The 22,656-nt window shown below is 42.7% G+C and overlaps 1 protein-coding gene across 4 annotated transcripts in view; it reads right to left on the reverse strand.

Moving 5' to 3' along the window:
* Positions 1-312: 312 nt before the first annotated feature.
* LOC311227709 (casein kinase II subunit alpha) overlaps positions 313-22,656 on the reverse strand; it is a 58,022-nt gene continuing 35,678 nt past the window's right edge. For 3 of the 4 annotated variants that reach the window (XM_084313471.1, XM_084313469.1, XM_084313470.1), the window contains 6 exons: positions 15,208-15,318; positions 10,333-10,434; positions 8,381-8,481; positions 7,333-7,481; positions 6,940-7,029; positions 313-5,937 (listed from right to left, as the gene is read on the reverse strand). In XM_084313471.1, the coding sequence (XP_084169597.1) occupies positions 5,816-5,937; positions 6,940-7,029; positions 7,333-7,481; positions 8,381-8,481; positions 10,333-10,434; positions 15,208-15,318 (675 nt within the window). In that variant the 3' untranslated portion in view covers positions 313-5,815. The remainder of the gene's footprint in view (positions 5,938-6,939; positions 7,030-7,332; positions 7,482-8,380; positions 8,482-10,332; positions 10,435-15,207; positions 15,319-22,656) is intronic. The other variant, XM_084313472.1, reaches the window with a different exon arrangement.

The raw sequence follows: 22,656 nt of genomic DNA on the forward strand, positions 1-22,656 counted from the left end.
TTAAGATGTCAACAGTAATATATATTGTAACATGGTAAGTCTAATAACTATCTTAACATGGTAACAGTCTAATAAATATTTTAAGATGTCAACAGTCTAATATATATTGTAACATGGTAACAGTCTAATAAATATTATAACATGGAGGTAAGAGTCTAATAACAGCAGGAAAGTGTGTGGTCATCACATCTTTTATTTTATTCTTGTGACTGATGACCCGCACCTTTTTGGGTGTGCACTCTTTATTCCATGTGTAATAAAAACAAAGGAACCCACTCTTCAAAGAACAAACCAGTCCATATGTTATATGTTTAGGGACATATAAAATAAATTTTATTATCCATTTTGTTTCATCTCTACAGTGTAGTTGCATTTCTAGACAGTCATGAAAGAGAACGCAGCTACAGGTGATCATTCCCACAGGCGGGGCCTGCATAGATTAATGTACAGAAACAAGGAAAAGGGAACCCAATATCTTTTCTTCTCATGTCGACTTCATTTCTTAATATAATCAACATAAAACGGTTGGTGTACCAGGATGGGTTCTACTCCCGTCTCCCGGGCCTGAACCCAGACCCAGAGCACATACAGGCACAACCACTGTACCTCGAGAGTGAACTGACATTAAGTCCACTATGCTGTTGGTTCGTCTACAGGAATACAAGATCTCAAATAAAAAATATAATAAGAGGCAGAAGTAGTGACGGTCCGCTTTAAGGCGCCAGTATACTCATGACGAAACAGCTTTTAACAAAAAGACGTGTTTCGAATAAGAAACTAACAAAAAGACTGTTTTTAGCTAAGTTATTAGCTGATCTTTCAAACCAACTGGGGCTCATTTGATTCATTAGTCGATATTACTTTTAAAAAGTGACTAAAGGTGGTGCTGTCTTTTAGCCTGTTGCTATGTTTACATTCATTCAAACCTTTATTTAAAAGTCGAAGAACCATTGAGGTTGCCCTCATTTACAATGACGTTGAGTGTACAGACAAGTTAAAATAAATAAGACAAACGCAGATGAAGATAAAGAAAGATAGATTAAAACAGTTACACATTGAAGCAGGATGGTTTGTGATCATGGTTTTAAACTGTCCATGGGTTAGGGCAGTATTGATCTTTAGTTAAAGATCGTTTCCAACAATTTGGAGCACTAAAACAAGTTTACTCATTCAGCCCATGCTCTGGGGACCTTAAGCATAAACCAATCATTTGAGCAAGTCCAAAGTTCTAATCCAGCATTATTGTGATAGTAAGGTGGTATCTTTCCAATACTCGTTTGTGCCAAAGAAGCCCAGCCCACCTCATCATACAGGATACAAAGATGAGTACAGTAGCGATCACCAGTAACAAATCTGAGGGCAGAATGATAAGACCGCCTAGGGGTTTAAGAGTGGAAGGAGCAACACTTCTATAAATTACATTCCCATAATCCAAAACTGATAAGAAAACTGCTTCAACAATCCTTTCTAGCTGATTGTTTATGTAAAAAGGGCAATTTGTTGTTGCAGTTTGCTGACAAAGTTGTCAATTGTTTAAATGTAAATTTCTCATTAAGCCAGATGCAAAGACATTCATATTCAGTAACTCTCCCAATGTTTCTGTTCCTTTCGCAGTGGATATATGCATACTATTATAATAATTGTGTCTGGCTTTAGTGCAGTATGAATTTGGTTTGTTTGCATTAGGTACAGTACCAGTATAAGAATAATAAGTGCATCTTGTAGAGCACTGAAGGAAAGTTGCACATTATCAATGGCTAGTTGTACAGAATCAGCATTACAATATGCAATAGTCATCAGCATAAAGAAGAATTTGACAGCCCCCCAATGAAGAGACTATATCATTAATATAAAAAGTGGACAGAGAGGACAGGACCCAAAATGTATCCTTGGGGAACACCTTTTGTTATCAGCAAGAACTCAGACTGACTTCACACTTAAGTCTCTCAAACAAATACTTCTGAAACCAGTGGCAAGCATTTCTTATCTTAAAGTATTCTTTTTCAAATAAATGACCAGCATCAGCAAAGTGTTCATTAAAAGTTAGGCCAATCTCTTTCTGTTCAGAAAGTCACCACATGTAACATGTGTGGGTAGATACATTGTGGTTTTGTTTTTGTTCGAGTTCACTGCCTTCCAAAATTTAGCAAGATTTGAGTCGGCGCTAATAATTAAGTCTAAATAATATTTTTATTTGCCGTTTCTCACAGAGGATGTGCATTCATTTCTAAGGTGTCTAAATGTAGAACAATGGGATGGACCCCCAGTGCATCTAGCAAGAGACCCGGCTCCATTAATTTCCCTAAACAGAGCCAATAGGGCAAGGATTGTATCTCTTTTATTCTAAGCTTTTTGAAGGGTTCATTTTTATCAACGATTGGTCATTTCTAGCATAGGCTATTGAACAATGATTGTTTATCCCCAAAATCAAAAACACCAGAGGAAGTAATTTTATCATTTCTATTATAATTGTTATAATTTACTTTGTATGGTCTTTTAGATTAGGCCTGTGTGGGGGGGGGGGTTGGTAAGTGGTTTGAGTGTCCATGTGGGAGGAGGGGTGTGGTTTGAGTGTCCATGTGGGATGAGGGGTGTGGTTTGAGTGTCCATGTGGGAGGAGGGGTGTGGTTTGAGTGTCTATGTGGGAGGAGGGGTGTGTCCATGTGGGAGGGGTGTGGTTCGAGTGTCCATGTGGGAGGAGGGGTGTGGTTTGAGTGTCCATGTGAGAGGAGGGGTGTGGTTCGAGTGTCTATGTGGGAGGGGTGTGGTTCGAGTGTCTATGTGGGAGGAGTCAGGAGTGACTCACTGAAGCAGCAGTAGGTGTTGGTTAATTGACACAGGTGCAGCTGGTCTGTGTAATTAACTTTCTCTCATATATCACAGTGTGACTAGAGCAATAAACTCCAAGCATGTTGGCACGGTGATAGTGTGCAGAACCATGACAGAGAAACTTGATTTTATATTATATATTCTGGACACATTGTAACCATTTAAAGCTACATCAGAATCACTGATACTATTTTTTCACCTAGCACCAAGATATCAGGGTCCGTTTGTGAAACCAATATATTTACCAACTTCTGTTGCTGAAGCAGACCTCTGCTTTCATTTGAATGAATAATCCCTCATATGAACCACAGTTGGATGTGGCTCTGGTAATAGCTGCTTCGTAATCATTTTGTGCCCCATGGAGTGACAGAAAACGAAGCACATTGAGTTGTGATCGAGTATCCAGAGTAACGTAGACTAACTGTGTTCCGTACACTGCAGCGCACGGCAGAGACCGATCCTCCGCTCCTCCTCCATTCCTCCAGACAAGTGTGTTTGTGTGCTCGTTCTCCGGGGGGAAAAGCCCATTCTGCCATCTACACTTTGATGTATTGTGAACCCATGGTATTCGAGAAAAGTGGGAAAAACTACCTCCATCGTCGGTGTACGGAAATACAAGTAAGACAGGAATTGACCAACAATCTTCTGTACAGTGCAAAAATAACTGAATTTTACGCTGTGAAACTGTATATACATTTTTTCTTTTAATAATCCAAAACATTTGTATTACTCGTAAATTGTTAATTTATGTAAAAGTTTTTTTGGATGATGAGCAAACAATGTTTCATATTCTCTCATCCTCAGTCAGACAGTGGAGCAAGATCAATCATCTTGATTGATATTTAATTAAAAAAAATCTGATTGAAATTATTGAATAAAAGCGGACATATTTAACAAATGATGACCACTTAATAATGGTTTCATACAGGCTAAAACACTGTGAGAAGCAACATTTAATATAAATGTACCACTTTGCTACAGTCGCCCTCTCCCCCCCGGTCCCCTCTGTCAGTTTTGGGAGCACCTCGCAAAAAACTCACAGTGGTGGAAGAAGTACACAGTTCCTTTACTTAAGTAAAAGTAGAAAAACTCATAAATAAGTACTCTGGTAAAGGTCCTCCATTCAAATTCTACTTAAGTACAATATCAAATACTTCTCTACTTTTACTTAAGTATCTAAAGTAAAAGTACACATTCTACATGACGTTTGTGTATCCATTGACCTCTATAGGTTATGTTAAAGCGGTATGTGGTCCAGTTATGCTGCTCTGATTAAAGGTTATGTTAAAGCGGTATGTGGTCCAGTTATGCTGCTCTGATTAAAGGTTATATTAAAGCGGTATGTGGTCCAGTTATGCTGCTCTGATTAAAGGTTATGTTAAAGCGGTATGTGGTCCAGTTATGCTGCTCTGATTAAAGGATATGTTAAAGCGGTATGTGGTCAAGTTATGCTGCTCTGGTTACATCATCTTGAAGTCGACAGGCTTCAAATGTGAAAGTATATAATCTTCATACATTTTCTATTTTGTATATATTGTGTTTTCTATGCAAAATCCTTTTCTTCAAAATAACTAGTAACTGATGGGTTCAGATAAATGTAGTGGAGTAAAAGTATAAAGATCCCTAAAATGAAAATAATAACGTAAAGTACAAGTAGCTCGAAATTGTACTTGAGTAAAAAATACTTAGTTACTTTCCACCACTGCAAACTCATCAACTCTTGATGAGACAAATGCCTCGTATGTCTTGTCCTTGGTTGGGAATGAAAGAGGAGGGAATGAACACAGATATATATTTTAATCCACAACCCATACGCTTTCCTTTAACAAGCAGCGGGGAAACTGTAGTATACGGAACAGTTAGTCTACGGTTAGTCTTCTTGCTCCGTCTACGTGACGTAGTTGGTATAAAGTGTGCTGGTAATTTGACGGTGGTTCCGTTTCATGAAGTCGTTTCTTGGTTTGCAGTCTACTGCCTACTTTAGACTCTGGGTCGATACTGGCCTCCGTATCAATGACATCAGCAATAACAGCTTCTTCAGTTCAGACACTGCAGCCTGTTTCGCCCCCCCAGCCTCTCAGAACAGGAGCCTGATTTAGTCAGCTTTGCTTTCCGAGGTCATTGTGAAATGAGAAAGTCCAGAGGTGTGGGAACTGATCCTAGATCAGTGTTCCTCCGCTGGGATGTTCCAACAGACCCAGAGCCACGTATTATACCAGAGTTGGACGACGAAACAAGTAATTTCGACACTGAATTACAGAGGAGTGGACGTTCCGTGGATCAGTAGGGCAGAGGGCGCACGCAGTGTGCTCACAATGCTGTGAGTTTGAGTCTGACTCACGATTCGCTGTTGCGTGCCACCCTCTCTCTTTCTGACTACTACTGTTTGCATTCTACCGCCAATGTCCGTACGCTGTCAAATAAAAACACAAAAAGCCAACAACAACAACTGATGTTCTAGAATAGGGTGTATTGCATGTATATAAAACAGAAATGCATAATCCATGATTGTTGTAAGAGGCTCATCAATATAAAATCCTGTCCATGTGTTGATCAAACTCTAGTATAATTTAAGACTCTGCCCTGACCTGAGGTCAGTTCCACCCCCCCTCCCTCCAGACACACGGGGCCTTTAACCCTTTCAAGTGTACTGTCAGACCAGCGTGATTAAAATAGTTTTGAGAATTGCACATTCCAATGATGATGTCACAATGGCAGCATGGCTACTGGCCGTTGAAAGCTATAGTGTGGTAGAATTCTAAGATATGATTCTGAGATTCTTTTTTTTTTGTACACCTGAAAGGTTTTAAACATGTAGAGACCAGTAGGATCTCAACCCAGAAAGCCAGAAACCAGCTGTGTGTGTCTGGAGAGGGACGTAGAGGAGTGTGGGTATGTGTGGTGTGTGTATGTGTGTGCGTGCGTGTGCGTGTGCGTGTGTGTGTGTGTGTGTGCGTGTGTGTGTGTGTGTGTGCATGTGCGCGTCTCAAGGCTGGGCTCCAGTAGTGGCAGGAGGGACCTGTGTATTGATGGTGGTGGGAGGAGAGATGACAGGAGAGCCTGAGGGGACATTAGCCAATGGCTGGCTGGACGACATGGAGCTAATACCTAGAGGACAGGAAAGAGGAGAGAGGAGAGATGAGAGAAGGAGAGAAAAGAGGAGAGAAGAGAGAGAGGAGAGAAGAGAGGTGGGGAGAGAGAGGCGAGGAGAGAGAGGCAAGAGAATAGAGAGGGAAGCGGGAGGAGAGGAGAGGCGAGGAGAGAGGAGATAAGATTAAAAAAAAAAGAGGAAAGAGATGAGGAGAGAATATGAGAGAGGAGAGGAGGGAGGAGAGAGAAGAAAGAAGAGGAGAGAGGGAGAGAGAAGAGGAGAGTAAAAAGAAGAGAGGACGGAGGAAGAGAGAGGAAAGAGGGAGGAGATGAGAGGAGAGAATAGGAGAGAGGAGAGTAAATGAGAAGTGAAGAGGAGGAATGAGGAGAGGAGAGGGAATGAGGAGGGGAGAAGGGGAGGAGTTAGATTGGTTGATTTGCAATAAACATCAGCTTAACACCACAACACCATCACTGAACTACAAGGCGATACATTATAATACACACAATATCACAGCAGGGAGAGGAGATAGGATACATTATAATACATACAATATCACAGCAGGGAAGGGAGGGGAGAGAAGAGAGAGGAGGACAAGGTTGGGAGGGAGAGAAGAAAAAGGTGAGAATAAAGGAGAAGGGAAAGAGAGGAGAAAATAAAACCCCAGTACAGTAACATATAAGTGTATATTATATATATATATATTAGTTATATATTATGAGGTGTATATTATATATATAAGGTTATGCATTATGATATATATATATATATAAGGTGATTATTATGAAGTGTATATTATATATAAGTTAAATAGTATGAGGTGTATATTATACTGTATATATAAGTTAGATATTATGAGGTGTATATTATATATATAATTATAAATAATATATTATGAGGTGTAAACAGTTCCGTTACCAGTCATGATGTTAGTACAGTGTGTGTGTATGTATATATATAAATAAGGTAATTATCATATATATTAGTTGTAAATGATGAGGTGTAAACAGTTCTGTTACCAGTCATGATGTTGGAGGAGCTGACAGGAGTCGAACCAGGATTTAATCCTGATGTAGAACCCATCCTGGGCTGGTCCTTCACTATGGGGTCTGTCACAGAGACAGAGAGACAGACAGAGGGATAGAGAGAGCGAGAGAGAGAGCGAGAGAGAGAGACAGAGAAACAGAGAGAGAGAGACAGAGAAACAGAGAGAGACAGGGGGAGAGAGAGGTGGAGAGAAACAGAGACAGAGAAAGACGGAGAGAGAGAAACAGAGAGACAGGGGGAGAGAGAGACAGAGATATAGGGACAGAGACAGATAGAGAGACAGAGAAGGAGATTTAAGTGAGGTCAGTCACTTGATTTAAAGACCAGATGTAGTGGGTAGTGTAGTATGTGCACTGTGTTCTTACAGAAGTAAGGGTGGTCCATGGCCTCTCTAGCAGTCAGCCTGGCGTGGTGGTCGTAACGCAGCAGTTTGTCCAGAAAGTCCAGGGCCTCGGTGCTGACTAGATGCTGGTTCTCACTGTGCACGAAGCGCTCCCATCGCTTACGGGAATGTCTGGAGGAGACATGAGGACACACACACACGGCTGAGAGGTGTCTACTGGTGTTTATTCTGAGATGTGTCTACTGGTGTTTATTCTGAGATGTGTTTACTGGTGTTTATTCTGAGATGTGTTTACTGGTGTTTATGAGATGTGTTTACTGGTGTTTATTCTGAGATGTGTTTACTGGTGTTTATTCTGAGATGTGTTTACTGGTGTTTATGAGATGTGTTTACTGGTGTTTATGAGATGTGTTTACTGGTGTTTATGAGATGTGTTTATTGGTGTTTATTACATTATTATATATTATAACATTCACCAAAATGCTTGATTGTGATTGGTCAATAGCGCTCCGTTGCCCCTAGCAGCGGTCAATTATTTCTCGATAATTCACCGCTGCTAGGGGCAACGCGCAATAATGACCACTGCTAGGGGCAACAGAGCGATATTGACCAATCACAATCAAGTATTTTGATCGCAGTCACGAAAGCTAAGCTTTACCATATGGCACTACATCAGGTGCAATCAAACTAACTACATCAGGTGCAATCAAGTCCACACACCTGCCGATGACAGAGGAGCAACAGAACAACTGCGTCTGCATTTGATCTCGTCTTGTCGATGGTGTAAAATGAATTACGTATATTGTTAGTAAGTTAGCCCTGTAATAAGCGGGATAATGTATAGCTATACTCGGTCATTGTCGCAAAATAATTGACCTTAACTGCGTTTAGAACACCTCGGCTGCACCTCTGTGTTCCAGAACGCAGTCTCTGTCAATTTTTTTTCCGACAATGACCTCGTAGCTATACATTATTCCTTACTTATGAGATGTGTTTACTGGTGTTTATGAGATGTGTTTACTGGTGTTTATGAGATGTGTTTACTGGTGTTTATGAGATGGTCAGCCTACCTTCCCAGTATGTCATTGAACCGCGGGTCCAGTTCGATGTTGTATTTGTCGATGTAGTCGTACAGATCCTCTGTGCCCAACACCTTGGCTATACGCACCAACTAAACACACACAAGAGTTGTAGATTATATTACCGTTATTACAGATGTACCATGTACGATTAAAAGCATCAACAAATGTCTAAAATGCTGTAAAGTCATAACATAAAAGGCATTTTAAGAATTTATATGTTCTTCCTGTGCCCCAGGACAGTTCAGTCAGTATGTTCTTCCTGTGCCCCAGGACAATGTAGTGGAAAATGTATGGTTACTATACCATAAAATCATAATTACAATTAATCTACAATTCTGTGATATTGAAGTCATGTAAAGACACTACCCTTCCCTCAAGCTCTATAGTAACCATACATTTTCCACTACATTAGTTCAGTCAGTATGTTCTTCCTGTGCCCCAGGACAGTTCAGTCAGTATGTTTTTTCCTGTGTCCCAGGACAGTTCAGTCAGTATGTTCTTCCTGTGTCCCAGGACAGTTCAGTCAGTATGTTCTTCCTGTGCCCCAGGACAGTTCAGTCAGTATGTTCTAAATATAAAACTATGTTTAGGATGACATGTATGACATGTAACAACATTCCATCATAAAGCTATGTTTATGTGGCTGAAACCATCACTGTGGTCCAACCCTGTCGTGACAGCAGTTGGCCACTTGAGGGCAGCAGTTGATACAGAAAAACTATGAACTGGTGAGACCTTCTACACTGCTACTGCGCCATTAGAGACAAATTCAGAGAACTTCAACTGTTTTCAACACTGCTTCTTCCTCATTTGAGATCGAGTGGTGGTTGGAACACTGAACTTTACTCTTTACTTCTGTAGTGGTTAACACTGTCGCATTCAACAGCAAGAAGGTCCTGGGTTCAATTCCCGCTTGGGGACCAGGTTGCCGGGTTGCCAGGTACCCAGGTGGGGTATCTCCCGGCCCTTCTGTGTGAAGTTAGCATATTCTCCCCGTGCTCGCAAGGGTTTCCCCCTTAAAAGAAAACAATGGAAAAACATGCAGAACAGATCACTAATGCGGTCGTGTCCCTGACGAAGACAGACAGGAGCACTTGGATTGGTCCCTGGGTGTGGTCCCACACCGCAACCCATGTCTGCTCCCGGCTGCCCTTGAGGGGAAGGACGACGCAATGGGTCAAGTGCAGAGATGACATTTCAACAGTGACCCAATAAATAAAAATGTGTGTGTGTGTCCTATGTGCTGCCCATCTTGCATGCGTTTGTACGCTGCATGACGATGTAGCAATGTCGTACAAATAAAGACTTCTTCAAAGTCCAGTTTCATTACTGCTACTTAGTGGAAAGAGTGATGGGGAAACCAAAGCTAACCAGGCCTTAGCCATTAGATAAAACACTGACCCTAGATCAGATACAATTTAAACCAAAGCTAATTAGGCCTCAGCCATTGTGTGTGTGTGTGTGTGTATATATATATATGTGTGTATATGTACGACTGCTCTACCTCCTGAGCCACTGTTGCCACATATACAGGTGCAGCTCGATAAATTAGAATATCGTGGAAAAGTTTTTTTATTTCAGTAATTCAATTCAAAAAGCGAAACTCTTGTAGATTATAGATTCATTACACACAAAGTGAAATATTTAAAGCCTTTATTTGTTTTAATTTGGATGATTATGTCTTACAGCTCATGAAAGCCCAAACTTCTGTATCACCAATAAAATTTTTAAAATAGATGTATTTTTCTGTTGTATATAGAAATGTCAGCCTTCTGAAAAGTATGTCCATGTATGTTCACTCAGTACTTGCTTGGGGCTCCTTTTGCACAAATTACTGCATCAATACATCTAAATATATAGACTTTTCCACAATATTCTAATTTATTGAGCTGCACCTGTATATATGTACAGTATGTGTGTGTGTGTGTATATATCTCTACCTGGTCGTAGTTGTCGTGTCCATGGAAGAAGGGTTCCTTTCTGAAGATCATACTGGCCAGCATACAACCTAAACTCCACATGTCTAGACTGTAATCATACATCTACATCACACACACGCACACACACACAGAGTATATTAGTAATATTTCAGAAGGTCATACTGGCCGCATACAAACTGGACTCCACATTAACTCAATCTGCGCCAACAACGTTTATATAATTATGTGTTTGCTCGCCAACTGTTAAACGCCAACCGTATATACCTTAATTCCTCTAATAGTAACCCCGGCTTGTATTTGTTTCAACTGTAGCGGATACCAGGCTTGTATTAGGAGGAGGCATGTATAAGAGAGAGGCCTATATTTCTAATTTTCAAACAGATCATAATGAATAAATCAACATTTTGTGTCAGTTTGAACCCAGTAAAATGTACTGGGTTCATTTATTGAAACCAAGTACTGTATGAAATACGGTAGTAAACAGTGCAATTACAGGTGGTCAAAAAAAGTAAAATAAAGTAAAATAGTGCAATCACAATACTGGTATAATAATAATAATAATAATAATAATAATAATAATAATAATAATAATAATAATAATAATAATAATAATAATAATAATAATAATAATAATATTATTATTATTATTATTATTAATAATAATAATAATAATAATAATAATAATAACTTCGTTTTATACAATTCTGAGGTAGGCTTACTCTCTTGGTAAACATTAACACCATACCATTATATGGTATTTACTGCACAGCCAGGCCAGCATATAACAACAATAACAAAATATATTGCCTATGGTAAATCCGTTGAGGGAAATACCGTAATTCCTCTAATATACATGAAACCCGGCTTGTATTAGGAGGCCGGCTTATAATTGCTTAGCTCAACAGCGCACCCGGTCATTAATAGAGACCTGTTTTTAATTGAATACCGGTTACTATTAGAGGAATTACGGTATACGTTATTTGGTCCGTTTTCCTTTTTTTAAATGTTTATATTCTATTCAATGTCACAGACCTGCATGTTGCCGTTAACCTGTTCCACCCGTGCGGTCCATCGGCGGACCGCAAATGACATCTGGTCATAAATCAATATTTTGTATACAAGTAGCGATTTTAATTTCAAACATATTCAAGTATTAACATCATAAACATGTCACAACAGCATGTAGAATGTATATTATCATCAATACGTTAGTTTAACAATAGGTTAAAAGTGTCATTAGATAGATTTAACGTTTCGATTTGGTAAATTCTATCCGCGATGGCGACCATTTTGGATATTTTGAACTATTTTGAATTGGGAATTGTAGTCTTTTTGCGGCCATTTTGTAGCAGAGTTCCACAGATATGGTTCTGCGTTGAACGTTTTTAAAACTACACTTCCTGGATGATTCTATGGGGTTCAAGGTTCAGAGTTCTGTATGAATTATTTCAATAACTGTTATTATTCGGGATAATAAGCCACAAAAGGTAAAGTTTTTGACAAATATTGAAAGGCTTTCAAGTTTCTCTTCCCTATTGTTAACATGTAGGAACAATTAGATCTGAAATTAGTTTCCAAACGGTTGCACTGTGGGGAAAATAAAAAAGTACAGTAGATTACAGTAGATTTCATTATCTGTTCTATGCACGCCTGGTGATACTAAATCCAAATTGAACTCGGGCATTTGAAAGATAATATATGTATATATATTAGTGCTGTCAGGCGATTAAAAAAATGTATCTAATTAATTACAGGATTTGTAATTAATTAATCTAATTAATCGCATTTTAATCGCATAACCATTTTAGGCCTGATATTCTATAATCATATTTCAAATTGCATGTGTCCGGCTGGATGACGTTGGCTTCATTTGCAAACGTTATAACGTTCGCTATCTATATGGCGTTGGCAGGCGGAGCTGGCGTTGTCCAGTTGACATTACAGATCATGATGCTATGATAGCTTTAGCTAAAGCTATTGCCTGCATGTTATGGCTCTGGACTCAGGTAGAGTCGAGAAGGGAAGGTACCACACGCTAAATTGTCCGTGCGGGCCCCGCAACCTAGTATAGACAGTTCCAACTTCAGTGTGTGAATTACATTAATCCACCACAGTTTCACAATTACTCAACTGCACTCAATATTTAAATACCAATGCTAGTCTAAATAAATGTAGACAGACAATGTACGTATTAAAAAATAGAATGGATTATGTCCATGTGTAATTCTTTTTTAATTAAGGCCTGCCTCTTATATAAGCCTCTCTCTAATAAAGGCCTGGTGCTCTTTGAAGCTGAGGTAAATACAAGACCCGTCCAATATTAGAGGATTTAAATTGTAAAACAATTTATTAAACACAAGTACATTATTTTGATATTTCATTACCAATTATCATAGCAAAACAGCTTTTTCAAACAGTCTGTAATGCATTTTGGAAACGGGAGATGGGCTCATGGTGTAATGGGCCACCTGGCCTGAGAAACGTAAGGAGGAAAGAAAAAGTAAGGACTTACTTCTGGTCATTATTTGGGTAGAACACACATATTTTGAATGCCTTCGGCAGACTTCAAATGAGCCATTTTAATCTAGATTAATCTAGATTAACTTCAGGATTGCAGATAGATTAATCTAGATTAAAAATAATTATCTACGCCCACCTCTAATTAGTATTATACCATGGCCTGACCAGTAGCTCTGGGGTGTATGTATTAGTATTATACCATGGCCTATTGGCCTGACCAGTAGCTCTGGGGTGTATGTAATAGTATTATACCATGGCCTGACCAGTAGCTCTGGGGTGTATGTATTAGTATTATACCATGGCCTGACCAGTAGCTCTGGGGTGTATGTATTAGTATTATACCATGGCCTATTGGCCTGACCAGTAGCTCTGGGGTGTATGTACCGTAATTCCTCTAATAGTAACCGGGTCTCAAATACAAGCCGGGTCTCTATTAATGGCCGGGTGCGCTCTTGAGCTAAGCAATTATAAGCCGGCCTCCTAATACAAGCCGGGTTAGTTCAAGTTCAAGTTCAAGTTCTTTAATAGTTGTCATACAGAAGTACAGAATACTTTCATACAAAATGCTTCTTACTGTTACGCTCCAGAGACTGTGCTAGACAAGATAGTATCAATAACATAATAACATAATATAGCATGAATTTAGAAGAAGAAAATGAGGTCACAGTGTTCGGTATAGACATATGTACAATGTTCTGAGTTACCATATAATATACAATACACAATACTATGCAGTGTACTAATGTACAGTACTATCTAGTGCAAAGCAGAAATGGGATGAGGTACAATTTTAGGTACAATTTACAGTAAGGTGTACGAGTTGTAGTGCAATCCTTCATCCATAAATATAAAGTGTGGGGAGTGGGTGCTACAGTGTGTTTGTTTAAAGTGGGTGTGTGCTATAAAGTGTGTGGAGTGGGTGCTACAGTGTGTTTGTTTAAAGTGAGTGTGTGCGTGTGGATGTGTGTGCTATGTGTGTTTGGTGGTTGTTGTTGTGTAGTGTTCATTCATTGTTCGTTTAGCAGCCTGATGGCCTGGGGATAGAAGCTACTTCTGAGTCTTTCTGTGCTCGCCTTGAGACTCCTGTATCGCTTGCCTGACGGCAGCAGTTCAAAGAGGCAGTTGTTCGGGTGGCTCGAGTCCTTAATAATTCTCTTAGCCTTCCCCTTGCAACGCTTGTAGTAAATGTTCTGGAGGGTGGGGAGCCCCCCTCCAATTGTGCGTTCGGCTGAACGTGTCACTCTTTGTAGTCTGCTTTGGTCTTTTGCAGTGCTATTCCCAAACCAGGAGGTGATGTTGCCGGTCAAGATGCTCTCTATTGTACATGAGTAGAAGTTCTTAAGGATCTTCTGGCTGACTTGGAACTTCCTTAGGCGCCTGAGGAAGTAGAGGTTACTAATATACTGAGCTGCATACTGAGCTAGTTACTTGATTTCACTTTGAAAACGTTGAAATGACCAGTGACCACCTGTAATTGCACTGTTTACTATTTCATACAGTACTTGGTTTCAATAAATGAACCCAGTACATTTTACTGGGTTCAAACCGACACAAAACGTTGATTTATTCATTATGATCCGTTTGAAAATTTGAAATATAGGCCTCCCTCTTATACAGGCCTCCTCCTAATACAAGCCTGGTACCCGCTACAGTTGAAACAAATACAAGCCGGGGTTACTATTAGAGGAATTACGGTATTAGTATTATACCATGGCCTGAGCAGCAGTTCTGGTCCTTTGAAGTAGCGTGATGCCACTCTGACATTGTACTTTTGAGGAGTATATTAGTAGTGTATTATATAGGGGTGGGGAAAAAATCGATACGTAGTAGTATCGCGATACTTTGCGTGGCGATACAGTATCGATATTTAATTATTCATTAAACATTTTTAGTTTTTCAAATATATATATTTTTTTGTATAAGGAAGTTGCATTGTTAATTTCAATACCTGTAATAGTACAGTAGTCCACACACACACACACACATGTGCATTCAGTTAAGTTGGAATATGACTGTAATACAAACAGTTCAGTTGGTCAGGTACATGCAACACAGATTACAGTGTTTACATCTGTCTGCTTGAGAAAATACCATGTTCTGCAATAAAAATGATTGAAGTGAGATGAACAGACTGAACTTTATTTTATTAGATAAAACATGTTGACAAAGTTTTACTTTGCAGTTGAGAAAAAGGTAATAAATGAAATGTGATAAAAAAAAGAAAAAAAATTATTACACAATACTCAGCGTATCGCGATATATTTAGTATCGCAATACTATCGTATCATGACGCAAGTATCGCGATAGTATCGTATCGTGAGGTCTCTGGTGATTCCCACCCCTAGTATTATATACCTGGTAGTCGACCAGCAGCTCTGGTCCTTTGAAGTAGCGTGATGCCACTCTGACATTGTACTCTTGAGCAGGATGGTAGAACTCTGCCAGGCCCCAGTCTATAAGACGAAGCTGGGAGAGAAAAATAAACAGTTAGGAGGAGGCTGGGTGGCGTTATGTCTCGCATCAAAACGTCACAAGGAAAGGATGATAAGGACAATGTGCTGCTTTTACAACATTAGTTTCTGTCATTTCTGTTCATCAGGTTTAGTTTAGGGATGTCCGATATTATCGGCCTACCGATATTGGCATTAAAATGTGATATCGGAAAATATCGGTATCGGTTTAAAAAAAAAATATATATATATATATATATATATTTTTTTTTTTACATTTCTATAACCTTTATTTACCCAGGCAAGCAAGTAAGAACAAATTCTGATTTTATTTATTGTCAAAAGTATGCATAATGTTAATTCCACAACAAGAGATATGTAAGGGATAATGTATAGCTACGAGGTCATTGTCGCAAAATAATTGACCGACAGAGTTTAAAATACCGAGCCGCCTCGGCGAGGTGTTTTAAACATCAGTGAAGGTCAATTATTTTGCGACAATGATAGAGTATAGCTATACATTATCCTGCTTATTACATGGCTAACTTACTAACGATATACCTAATTCATTTTACATCGACACTGGTTCTGGCTCCGCTCGTCGCTCCGCCCCCTGTCATCGCCGGCAGCTTCCCCGGCAGCAGAACACCGGCAGTGTCTGATTGCACTGATGTCAGTGGGCTTGATTGCGAACAGCTGCGCACGCTACGCTGACGCGCGCTATTGACCAATCACAAGCAAGCATTTCGGCGAATGTGAAAACGCCATGTAATAAGTAATGTTAATTACCTGAAATTATTCCATTTTGGGGGGGGGAACCCTGCATATATCGGTATCGGTTGATATTGGTATATGAAATTTAGAGTTGGACAATATCGGTATATCGGTATCGGTAAAAAAGCCAATATGGAGCATCCCTAGTTTAGTTGGTAGGTAGTTTAGTTTAGGGTAGCAAGTAGCAGGTTTAGTAGTTGGTAGGTAGTTTAGTTTAAGGTAGCAAGTAGCAGGTTTAGTTGGTAGGTAGTTTATTGAGGGCAGTAAGTAGCAGTTTTAGTTGGTAGATAGTTTAGATCAAGGTAGCAGGTTTAGTTGGTACAGTAGGTAGTTTAATTTAGGGTAGTGAGTAGGTTTAGTTGGTAGGTAGTTTAGGTCAAGGTAGCAGGTTTAGTTGGTAGGTAGTTTAGTTTAAGGTAGCAAGCAGCAGGTTTAGTTGGTAGGTAGTTTATTGAGGGTAGTAAGTAGGTTTAGTTGGTAAGTAGTTTATTGGGGTAGTAATTAGGTTTAGTTGGTAGGTAGTTTAGTTTAAGGTAGCAAGTAGCAGGTTTAGTTGGTAGGTAGTTTAGGGTAGTAAGCAGGTTTAGTTGGTTGGTAGTTTATTGAGGGTAGTAAGTAGGTTTAGTTGGCAAGTAGTTTATTGGGGTAGTAATTAGGTTTAGTTGGTAGGTAGTTTAGGTCAAGGTAGCATGTTTAGTTGGTAGGTAGTTTAATTTATACAATGGCATGCACATTTCTTGATTCTGATTGGCTGAAACAGTCAAGTTCTGTATCGTATCGCTCTCGCTCGGCATCGCTCTCTGCACTATCTCGCATACGTGCACGCGCACTGAATAAAGACCACAATGTACCTTTAATCCCAATATTCGTCTGACCACACCCCTATCAGTTTACCCATATAAGCAGGGGTGGGGCCACCCACTCTCCTCCTTCTCGCTTTCACCACAAGGAAGAAGTGCCTCGGTAGATCCCCACACTTGACACCATGATGGAAGAAAGGTTTAGGAGCAGCTTTGGGAAACAAGGATACGTTGACATTATATCTTTATTTTCTCTCTCACTATTTTCGAGAAAATACGGCGATATTGTCTTCGTACTGGAGTGTCTGGAAGATGATGATCATTCTAAAAACCCTCCACCGGTTTTCGTATTGGGAGCACGCCGCTGCATGCTTCTCAACTGCAGTTCCTTGCTGTGTTTGTTGGGGTGAAACCTGTCAGGCCACAGCTGAACTGTCGGACATGCCGCTGTTGTGAGAAGCGGTGCGTTCCAGGTTGGGTGAGTAGTGTTTGCTGGCGGGCTCCACTTGTCTGTTAGTGCTATGGGGGCTACTTGACAAAGTTTATGGAAACCGGCCCCAGGCTAGGGTCCTTTGTTCAGCCACCTAGGCGACAGAAGGCCTTGGTCTGAAGACCATTATAATTTTAACTAGTGGGCCGCGACCATTGACACTGGTGATCCCTGTGTGTTCTGGACGAGTGGATTCTCTCTGTCACCGTGTTAAGGCCCCATCTTTCATATCCAAATGAGAGTATTCCTTCACGAGGGGATATGTGCATGTAATGTGCGATAGCGGCAGATTCATGTTCAAAGTCAGCTACACAGGCCAGTTGGTACTGTGCTGATTCCGTCAGATGTGGTAAAGTCACCGTTGTGAAGCGGTGTTGACATCTTGTTTTCTCTTTTCTCTTAAAAAGTGAGGAGAGGTTCAGAACGGCGGCCTGTCTGGGTGAGTGTTATGTCATTGTTTACATGTTCATAGCTTACGGTTAGCCAGTCAGCTGTTAACTGCTGCGTTAGCCTGCTGGATCGCTGCATGGCCTGCTTGGGGCCTACTATTAGCCAGTCAGCTGTTAGCTGCGGGGCTAGCATGTCGTGGTCGCTAGGTAACGTTAGCTTGCTGCTATGGCCATGGCCTGGCGCGGGGTAGCTTAGCTTCTCGCGCGCCGCCGTGAGCTCGCTTCTGATCGCGTGCGTCGTTAGATCGGCGTCTCGCGAGCAGAAGCAGTAGCACCCGAACGGTTGGAGCGGCCGTTAGCTTGATGCTAGTCTGTTGAACGTGCTTTGATTTTAACATGTTTTACACTCTTGACCACGACGTCATCCTTGACAGGGGATGTTTTCGTCGACCCTGCCCTGAGCCAGGACGGCAAGGTTGCATCAACAGGGGACTGTAGTGCGGGTTGGGGCGGTGACGCTGCCCAGTTCGGACAACACAGGAGCGGCTGTGTTTCCTACGGTGTCTGTGACTGCACTTCGCTGATCTGCGTTCCGGGTAGGAACGGGGTTGACCAGACCTCATAACACGTCTTCTGGTTTTACTTTGCTAAATGTATTGTGAATAACGGTGTTTTTCCCAAAACGTGTGTTGCTACAATGCATTTAGGATACGTTGCGGGTTATGTGTGAGCTGTTTTTGTCACTGGCAGTTAGCTTCTCCGTGCAAACGGGATGTAATGATCTGGTTGTTGTGTGAGAAACACGGCCGTGTACTCACAACTAAGGTAACTAACCTATGAAGCTATGCTTGGTGACAAGTGAGTAAAAGAATGTTCTTTCTCAGACTGTAATGACAATGAACAGTGTGTTCACACATTAACAGGTTTTCCTGTTTTAACTGGCCGTATTGAGGGTAAAATAGGAGGATTGTGTTTCCCCCCCGGTTCCCTGGGGACTTTTTCATCCTCCTATCAGACATGTTGTGCATTAATTGTGTCTTTTGTGTGGTAGGGATACGATGTAACTCTTAGCTTGATTGCTGAGGTTGTGCTAAATCTGCTGGAGAAACTTATTTCCTAAAGGGAAATTGGTTTGGTTGCTGTCATGTGTGCTTAGCAAGGCCTGTGGTCGATACTAATCAAGAATGATGTATTCTCTCATTGTGAAAAAAACGGCGTTCCTCTGTTGAGTGTTTTTGCCATTTTTTGTAGGTGATGATGGGTTGTGTGTGTCATGTGACCTACAACTGGGTTGTACTGGCCACAGAAGCACATGTGTATGTTGGACCGGGGTTCTTAGAGCCCTCTCTATTCTGTGTTTTTCCTTAGTAAAAATCAGATAGCAGGTTAGCTCATGCGCTGTGTGGAGCTGTGAAACGCTTCATAGAGCTGACTATGACTGTGTCATATTCTCTTTTTGTCGTTACATCGTATCATGGGTGTGGGGTCGTAAAGGGGTGAACTGGTAACCTTTCCTCTCCCCATTGTTCTGTCGGTCAGGGGTACACCCCCTGTCCTTCAAGGTTCCCGTCACGTGGCGGTTCGGCACGTTACGGGGGGGGGGGGGGGGGAGGGAGTTCCTGGTCCCACGGCCTGGTATATTGGGCGTGTGCACCGCAGGAATTCCCCCGCCATAGAGTACGTCACCGTGCGCGTCTCTGTTGGTAGGACTTCCGTGTGCTGTTCAGGTCCATGTGATGGATCTGTTTTCAGGGGGGGTGATCAGGGCTCCTCCTCACCAAGCGCCTATTCAGGCCTTCTGTGAGTTCGGACTCCTTCTTCCATGTGAGGAAGCCTCCATCAGAGTACAGAGCCTTCCTCCTCAGATTGTCAAAGTGAGTGGACCCTCTAGAAGGGTCCTTTTCTATTGTATGTATATTCGATTCAATTCGTTTATTGAGTGTGTATGGGTTCAGTGCCTCTTCCCCGGAGGCCCTAAAACCAGTTTTTTACATGGCTCAAGGTGCAATATATTCTTTTCAATCTGTACAGCTCGCGTGGGAAGTCTCTCTGGGGATCCCCGTCTCTTTCCTATGGGAGGGTGGTGGGATGTAAAAATGTGAACATTTTTTACCCCGGCTGTGTAGACTGGGATACATACTGTTGATGCTTCCTTCTTTCTATTCCAGAAGTGTTGGAGTTAGGGAGTGTCACACCCCTCTTGTCGTTCCCCTGGGCGCCTTGGGGATTCAATGACAGGTCTAAATAGCCTGTTCATTGATGGGGGTGTGTCCCGACGCACGTATAGTGCTAGCTCGCTGTAAACAGGCGATTGACTGGCACGCCTTGGTTGCTTGTGGTTGAAACAGCGTTTTTATAAAGCAACTGAGATGGGGGTTTTTCCTCTTCCGACGACCACATCCCATGACCTGGGTGGGTTGTCGACGGATTCTCGTTCATGTCTGGGGGATGATGACGGGATGGATCTGAACATATGTGGTGGGGTCTCACGCCCTTGGGGTGGGCCACCAGGCGCGGTTCGTCCGAACGTCTGGGTGGCGCCTTCTTTTCATGTTAAGATCAACACGCATATCTGCCCTTCTCCTGGAGTAGGCATGTCGGCGTGGTTAGGGCACGGGACTGGTTCTGGTCACGCTGGTCCAGATCAGTTGAACCCGTTGTCCGCCGGGGATGCAGATCTGCTGTTCTGGTACCCTGAGGGACTTGGGCTTTTTTCAGGGGGAAAAATGCCAGGTCGGTCTGGGTGTCACAGGGTTAAGCGCTATGGAGACCCTGGTTGGGTATGTTTTTACTCAGCACTGTCGTCATGGCTTACAGCCATGCCATTCTGTACGCGCTCGATCTCGTCGGATCTCGGCCGCTACACAGGTTGGTCCTGGTTAGTACTTGGTTGGGAGACCGCCGGGGAATACCAGGTACGGTGTGCTTAGGGGCTGGTTCTCCATTATTTTTCGCTCCTCTCTCACGCATGGCGAAGAGGGGCCTGTGGGGGTGGTTTTTTGACCTCCTCTGGTGACCCTGTGCTTCCCGTACCGCCAGGCCCGGTCCGAAGTGATGTTTGCGACCCGTAGGCCTGGGTTAACCCTTTTTGGAAACTGAAACACTTGTACTGCGGTATAGCCGGTGTATACCCGCAGGTGTGTTTGAGTTTTTTCTTGAGGGGTTATAGGAACAACCACCGCATTGGGTAACACCGAGGTGGTTGATTCCCTGGTGTGTTGGAGCAGTGTCAACTCCCGGGTTCACCGTTGAGGGTGCCCCTGCACGTTCATGACGTCTGCCAATCGTGTCAGCCTTCTCTGCCTCGACCCCTCTGGGTGGGGGTTTTTAAATGGAGGCTTGGTCATGCAACACCGCCAGCTTACGCTCCTTCCGCCGGGGCGGCTGTGTTCAGCTGTCCCCTCTGGCGCCTGTCTCGTCCGCAGTCTCCAGGCTAGGGTTAACAGCCTGTTGCCTGGTTTTTCCCCGGTGCGCTGCCTGCTTCCGTTGGTTAACCTTTTTTGTGTGCTTACGGCCATGCTGACTGCCTGTTCTGCAGGGTCAGTGTGCCAGGCGGTGTACTATTGGGGGGACAGGGCCCGCTCGGCTTACGGCCATACCAACCTGAACACGCCCGATCTCGTCCGATCTCGGAAGCTAAGCAGGTTCTGGCCTGGTTAGTACTTGGATGGGATTCCGCCTGGGAATACCAGGTGCAGTAACTGAGGGGCCTTTGTCCGAATACGCTGGCGATGTGGGGGGCGGGGCACTACGTGCCCACCTGGTGGGGTCTTGATGCTGGCATCATGGACTTCTCCGGGCCCCCATTCTAGGGAGTCCAGTCCTTTTGGTGGGTCTGGGTCTTCCTTCGTGCTCCGCTGCTACGGCCTTGCCACGGGGTTGGGTTTGCCCTTGACCCCGTGATTCTGGGGGCAGTAACGAGGTTGTTCCTCCGTTCGTTCCCGGGTGGCATGCGGGTTGTGCGTGTGTGTAGTCGTGGGGTCAAGCCACGGTCTGCTCACCCTGTGCGTTGAGTTGCTTGAGTGCCTCTTCGCACGGTCGGGTCCGTCGCCCTCCCGTGAAGCCCCTAATAGGGGGGGTGCCCGCCATTAGGGTGGGTCGGGGGGGCTCGGCCCTCCCTGTTCTGATGGTTTGTGGGGGGCTGTCAGCGGGGTGTATTTGTCGGCCGTTGGCTCTCGCTCGGCCTCCCTTGTGCAGAGAGCGATGCCGAGCGAGAGCGATACGATACAGAACGTTAGGTTATGACTATAACCAAGTTCTGTTAGTATAGCGACGCTCGGCATCCGACGCCGCTGCAGCCTTTGACCTCGCCTTGTGGCGAAAGCTTGGGAAGGAGGAGAGTGGGTGGCCCCACCCCTGCTTATATGGGTAAGCTGATAGGGGTGTGGTCAGACGAATATTGGGATTAAAGGTACATTGTGGTCTTTATTCAGTGCGCGTGCACGTATGCGAGATAGTGCAGAGAGCGATGCCGAGCGTCGCTATACTAACAGAACTTGGTTATAGTCATAACCTAACGTTACCGGTGGTTATTTCGTATAACGCACTCCACGTGACCCCAGATCCCTCCCACAACCGAATTACTTTTTTTTTCTGTCTGAATCAATCTGCCATAGATAGAAAAATGGAAGTATGAATAGCTTTTGAACGAGGGGTGGGGGGTAACTGTACATTGGATTATCGGCGAAACCTTACTTGGTCCCAAGAAAAGAAAAGGGTCTTGTGTATTATTGGGTTAGGACATTTACTGTACATTGGAGGGGGTTGGGTTAGGACATTTACAGGGGCCAGTTTAGAATTGCAGTCTCCCGTAGGTGCTCTCTTTTGGTTTTGAAAGTGGGTAGTGATTCAAATTCCTTTACAGCTGTGGGTAGGGTGTTTAGTCCCTTGTTTGAGCCGAA

Source organism: Notolepis coatsorum (assembly GCF_963971535.1).
Source record: "Notolepis coatsorum genome assembly, chromosome: 4".
Classification (NCBI taxonomy): Eukaryota; Metazoa; Chordata; class Actinopteri; order Aulopiformes; family Paralepididae; genus Notolepis; species Notolepis coatsorum.